We start from the raw sequence: 6603 nt of genomic DNA, 5'->3' as shown, positions 1-6603 counted from the left end.
CGGGCAGTAGACATCGTTGCACCCGAATTGTTAAGACATTGGGACGGAGATGACGAAGTTCGGTCGGGGGGGCCGACGGCATGGTCTTCGGACTCTAGTAGCGGCCGCGATAGAAGAAGAAAGAACAAGAAAGAAAGAAAGAAGAAAGAAAGAAAGGAAGAAGAAGAAGAAGAAGAAGAAGAAGAAGAAGAGGTGTTATTCATAGCTTTGTTTGTGTGTGACACAAACAAATAAGTCTTCTTCTTTCTCTCTGTTTTTTATTACTGAAACCAAAGAAAGAACAGAGGAGGAGGAGGAGGAGCAGGGGAGGAGGCAGAGGAGGAGCAGAGGAAGAAGAAGAAGAAAGAAGAAGAAGAAGAAGAAGAAAGAAGAAGAAGAAAGAAGAAGAGGAAGAGGAAGGCCTTGACGGACCGACGATAGCCGCCTCGAAGAAGAACAAGACGTACAAGTCTTCTCTCCATATCCAACTCCCTGCAGAAGATGCCAATTTCTTCTTCTTCTTCTTCTTCCTCGTCACCACCATCACCATCACCATCTCAGTGAATTGGGGGATATGGCTGATGCCGCAGCGAAACTCAGAAGAGAAAATCTCTTGCAAATCCATCATCAGAATTCGCCGCCCGCCACCGCCTCCTCCTCTTCTTCTTCACTATACCTCAATAGAGATAATGGAACAAATTCCTCTTCGTCTTCCACTGCTTCCGATATGGATAGAGATTTCACATCTTTCTCTCAGCAATCTATGGCATCAAATACTGAACAACACCATCAACATCAAGAAGAAGAAGCACATGATGGCCTTTCTTTCCCACAGTACATGATAGCAGGATCCATTGCAGGTATGGTCGAACATATTGCTATGTTTCCTATTGATACATTAAAGACAAGGACGCAAATGATGACAGAAGGATATGGATCTATACAATACTCCTCCTCCCTTTCGAAGGTTTTGTCATCAATTATAAAGTCAGAAGGTTTATTAGGTCTTTATAGAGGCGTGGGAGCTATGGCGTTAGGTGCTGGACCAGCTCATGCTGTTTATTTCTCAGTGTATGAATTCTTTAAAGAGAAAATGGGTGGAAACAAACCAGGTCATCATCCTTTATCACATGCCATGGCTGGAATTCTCGCAACAGTCAGCAGTGATGCTGTCTTTACTCCCATGGACGTCGTAAAGCAAAGGTTACAACTTCCCGGGAACTCATATAGAGGATTAATGGATTGTATAGGGAAAATACTTAGAAATGAAGGTATAAAAGCATTCTACGCGTCATATAGAACCACAATTGTTATGAATGCACCTTATACGGCCACACATTTTGCAACTTATGAAGCCGCGAAGGGGGGATTGAAGAATGTTTGGCCAGATAAGATGGGTGAAGAAAGGATTTTTGTTCACTTAACTGCTGGTGGTGCGGCTGGTGCTCTTGCAAGTATTGTTACCACACCATTGGATGTAGTCAAGACTCGGTTGCAATGTCAGGTAATTTTATATGTTTATAAAAAAATTTCTTTTTTGATTGTGTTTTTCTATTTCGATTCTTTATTGTCAGCTTGTTGGGTGATTCTTTTTGTGGTTGAAACCACTTTGTGTAATGAATAAGTTTTATGACTCAGGACAACATTTTTTTCTTTGAGTTTATGCATGTCTTAAAATGTGGTTACCATTCTTTGAATATTTTTCGTGGCTATATATATATATTCTATTATAAGAAGTAATTACTAGTAACTATTGTGTTTAGTCATGTGTGGTGACAATGGATGATAGATACTCTTCCATTCTCTTTTAAAACAAGAATCTAGAAAAAAACCTGTTGTTAGCAGTGTATAAAAGCTTTTTCTTATGTTAGAGCTTTTGATTTCCTTAAAATGCGGTTTAACAAGGAAGTAAAAAAGGAGAGGGAAATCAGAGTGACAATATTCTTCACAGCTATTGTTAATTGAACAACCTTTTCTGGATATTCTTTACATTTGCCCAAGAAATCAACCGTATGGCCATCAATCTATGGTCTCCAACAATATTTTGTGAAACAATTGGACATTCTTACATTTTCCCAATTAATCAAACCATATAGGCATCAATCTATGATCATCAAGGAATTTTGTGAATCAATTGAACAACAAAGCATGGTGCTAATTGCAACCAGAATCCTCCTCAATTCGCCCATCACTGTGGGGGAAGGATTTAATTGAGTGTTCCATTGAGAAATTCTCCCTTGACCACCTGAATTAGGATGTTCCTTCTCAATTATCCCACCACCTTGGAGAGGAGGGATTTACCTGAGGATTTTATTTGGAAACTCCCCCTTGACCACCTGAATTAGGATGTTCCTTCTTCATTGTCACACCACCTTGGAGAGGAGGGATTTACTTGAGGATTTTATTTGGAAATCTTGACCGCCCGAGCAACATTTGTATACACACACCAACATGATGCACTCAGTGGGGCTTGAACCCATGACCTGAGACTATGCAAGTAGCACAAGCTTTGCCATTAGCCCATCACATGAAAATTTTGCCCATATATTTCCATAAATAGAAGTGATAGCTGATAGGGACTTGTGTAGTAAAAGAGCAAGATGCCAGAAGCTGTAGCCACCATCTTCAATCTCATCCTTGTCTGATTATAGAAGTTGTAATATGGTAGAGAAACATGTAAAGTGCCATTGACAGGTCACACTAAATGTTATGGATACTATTGGATGCATTAATCCAGTTAAGAAATCAATACAAATCCTCAGATATGACATGATAGTTGGTATATCCAAGAGACGACGAAGGAGGGACATGATGCCATTTCACAGAGTCAACCAGAAGCAAACACATATCCTTCCATGGACTCAAAGAAATTGGCATCAGGCACATTCTATAGTAGCTAGTGAGAAGCTCACAGATGCATTCCTCAAGCTAAATGAGCAAAGTATGTCTATGAACACTGTCCAAATAAGTATCAAGGTATTGGATGTAGAAGATCACTGCCACGAAGAAGTTATAAACAATGGTCTTCCATATACAGCATAAAGTGAAGCAGTCCTCGATAAAGAGATTGTATCTTTTCCTGTATCCCCTGGTTACTACTTCCCCAATAGAAGATAACATATCTAGAGACTCCAATGCTTCAACAGGAAGGAAGGCCTGCATGTGCCAATGTCTACATGAAGTAAATGATCCCCCTATAGATCTGGATGCCGCAAAGGTACATCAAATTTCCTGTAATTTTATGAAGGAAAATATTGTCACTAGAAGAGCTGCACTTGAAAGATCTACATCATTAAGTTGTGTAAAATGGTCGTGACCTCAGGGACACTTATCTACAATTTCACTATTTCAAAAGGATAAAAGCCATCATTGCTGATCATATGAGCCATACGCCACACTATCACAACCTTTTGATTCTGAATATAAAATGAAGCGCATACTAAGGATAACTCAAATTTAGCTTTTAATCAATTTATAGATCGTCTATCATATTTAGTATGAGATACAATTATGGCAGTTTTATACATTGATAAAAAAATGATTTGATCTCGTGGGTAATTTTCACATTTGTTTATTTGCATGTTTTTTGTATTCATTTATTTTGTCCTTCATTTCTCTGAGTTTTCTTCCACATCTTTTGCTTGTAGTTTCAAGCTCTTGATTCCCCTTATGAAGGTATTTCAAAGATATCTTTGAATACATTGTGAAATAATTTACATATTTCTCTATATAGACTTGTGCGTCTGGATATATACATGTATGTATATACATACATACATTTAGACACGGTGCTGGAAATATTTGTGAACAGTGGCATATGAAAAATGTTTGGCTATTGCATGATAATTGTCGGTATATAAATAAACATTAATTCTGTGTTTTGATCATTTTAATGGATGTAGGGAGTTAATGGAGCAGAGCGTTTTGGTAGCAACTCAGTAATAGATGTGACAAGAAGAATTGTTGAGAAAGAAGGCCTGAAAGCACTTCTGAAGGGCATGAAGCCAAGAGTTCTATTCTATACCCCTGCTGCAGCAATCTGTTGGTCAACATATGAAGCAAGCAAAACATTTCTACAACAACTGAACCGTTAACTATATATAAGGTGGGCTTCTGCACATTTATATCCATCTCGTGTTGACATTGGTAGAGTTGAATCCTGAATATGCTAATAAATTTTGTTTCGTTTTGGCATATCATTTGTTGATGTTGTTTAGCAAACAAAAAAACCTGTTTTGCCGCTTGCTCAAATATTCTTGTTCTGGAAATAATGGAAATCCATGTACTTCTTGGTTTTTAGTCTTTAGGATATGTAGTCCAGCTGGAAAATTGGACTATATTTTCTTTCTTTCTTTCCCCCCTTCTCTCTACCTCCCTCTTTTTCTCTCTTGGGAGGATTGGATTGGGTTATGCTTTTGCTTTTGCTTTTTGTTGTTAAAGGTACAAAGTTGAATAAGGATCATATCATTGTCATGGTCACGCTTCAATGCTCCTTGATGTAACTTTTTTTAAAATTGCAAGGAGCATTAAAAGCCAATTTCAATGGCAATCGTCAGACTTCTTTCGCAAAACTTCCTCACCACCATTTCAATAAATTTTGTTTAGTTACAAAACTTACAGAATGATTATCAGGTTGTAAAACGCTCATTATTGATTATATGCTTAAAAAGTGTTTTACTGTATACCGTAAAAATACATGTAGAACTCTGAAGTATAAAGTTTAATAGTTCATATGTTTATGTATATTTGGTGCTGAATGCAATCAAATTCCTTTGCCTTTGACCGCTAAGATTTCTTGATGGCTATTATATTGTCTGTAAAAAATTTAACAGGTATGCTTAACTCTTATAGGTGGATGAACATCCATTCAGTCTTGTATATTGATGTTGTAGTTTCTTTGTACATAAGGAGCCCGCTGAGGTTGTAATTCTCTTGAAAGATTTGCATTATTTCTCTTAGGACATTCTCTTTTGCAGTAGTAAATTTCTAGTGTTTCATGAAATGGAGAGATGAAAACTTAAGATTTGCTTTTCTAGAATTAAGTAATAAAAACTTTTCTATTGGGAATCACTAGTTTTTTTTTTTCATAATTGTCATTGCAAAGTATTTCTATTTCATGGGTCGAGATCATTTTTATCCTTCACCAAAAAATGTATCAGAGTTATTATTCATAGTGTCAAAACTGTATTCCTGTTAACCTTGCTGGGAGAAGTTTTGGACAAAACTAGATGAAAAGAAAAATACTCTGAAGTTCTTCTAGGCAGACACAACTACTTGTTCCTTGCAAATGTTTCTCCAATTATTTGTGCTTATGACATTAGGGTTCAGAAATCCATGTGTTTTTCTAACAAGACTTGCAAAGCTGTTGTGACCCTGTTCTGATGTAAAACCACCTCTGATGCATGGGTAGCGTTATCATTGAACACTGAATCTGCAAGCTTTGCAAATCAGGATTGAATCTGAGGAGCATAATATATGCCAATTGCCCAGCCTATTATGACGTAGGAGGAAGATATCTTCTGTCTCATTAGAGAATGGAGACACAGTGGAGAGGGACTGTTGAGGGAGAGGTCGACCATGCTCACAGATCCACATAAGCAGAGAATATTGAAAGCTCCAGATTCACGACTCAGGAGTTGTTGCCAAAACCAGGGTGAACTGCAAACCTGTGATGTGCACATCCCCATAAGATCAAAGCCATCGTCAGAAGGCATGGAGATACCCTCCACTTCCCCACCAACCTTTCCATATCAGATTGTATATTCTTGGAGGCACAGCAGCAAGCATTCCAGTTCCAATGATGAAAGACACCAAACATGGGTGTTGATGGTTACTCATGATTACATTTCAAGCCATTTAGTTAAGGATGCCAGAGTAGAACAAGATTTTCCTTTTTTCCTACTTTATATAGATGAGTTGACAAAAAAGTAGTTGTAATTCGACAGGTCATGTATGCGATTGTGGTCTTTTGGGTACATTAATATATGTCATTGTTTTCTTTCTTCTATGACTAAGAGAAACCCAAAAATTTCCTCACAGAGTATGAATGATTCAGTCTCCCCAACATAACAAATTTCCTCTTCTTCTCTTTGCTGAACTTATCCTTCTTACTTCCGTTTCTCTCTCACATGACATCAGAGCTCAGATGTTAGGTTTAGGATTTGGGGTTTTTAACTTTCCTGAACCATTAAATAACATGCTCATCTCTCTTCCATTGGGTGTATATTAACGATGCTTATATAATTTGTCATGTAACTATCATTTTAGAAACGCATCACATGACTGAAAATTCCTTTTGGAACCTCTTGTTTATTCTTTTTCAGTTTGGCTTTCTTTTTCACTTTTTATGATGGCTATAGGTTTTAGATAACTTGTTTCTGTGAAAAATATAGTTTTATTGTTCATAATGATGGTTACAGCTTTATGCTTGTTTCTCTCTCCATTTCGGATTGCCTTCTTATATATATATATATATATATATATATATATAGAGAGAGAGAGAGAGAGAGAGAGAGAGAGAGAGAGAGAGAGAGAGATACATTAGGGTTTTCAGCTAAGTCGATATTTTCTCTTGTTAGAAACATATATGGAGCAAATTCATTGTATTGCAGTCAGTTCATTGTG

The 6603-nt window shown here is 37.2% G+C and overlaps 1 protein-coding gene across 3 annotated transcripts; it reads left to right on the top strand.

Moving 5' to 3' along the window:
- Positions 1 to 342: 342 nt before the first annotated feature.
- LOC147850539 (uncharacterized) lies at positions 343 to 5981 on the top strand. Of its 3 annotated transcripts, none has more exons than XM_087336324.1 (3): positions 343 to 1483; positions 3882 to 4084; positions 5431 to 5981. In XM_087336324.1, the coding sequence occupies exons 1-2, from the start codon at positions 554 to 556 to the stop codon at positions 4071 to 4073; spliced, it is 1122 nt and encodes a 373-aa protein (XP_087192450.1). In that variant the 5' UTR covers positions 343 to 553; the 3' UTR covers positions 4074 to 4084; positions 5431 to 5981. The 3 variants fall into 3 exon arrangements, with proteins under 3 accessions (XP_087192450.1, XP_087192451.1, XP_087192452.1); XM_087336325.1 differs by having other exon boundaries at positions 5390 to 5981; XM_087336326.1 differs by lacking the exon at positions 5431 to 5981 and adding an exon at positions 4197 to 4592.
- The last annotated feature ends 622 nt before the right edge of the window (positions 5982 to 6603 follow it).

This window comes from Azolla caroliniana, unplaced genomic scaffold (assembly GCF_043228905.1).
Source record: "Azolla caroliniana isolate FFs.n. ecotype wild unplaced genomic scaffold, voAzoCaro1.0.p SCAF_21, whole genome shotgun sequence".
In the NCBI taxonomy this organism is placed as follows: Eukaryota; Viridiplantae; Streptophyta; class Polypodiopsida; order Salviniales; family Salviniaceae; genus Azolla; species Azolla caroliniana.
Note: the sequence above shows the minus strand (reverse complement) of the source record. Positions and strands in the feature narration are given on the sequence as shown.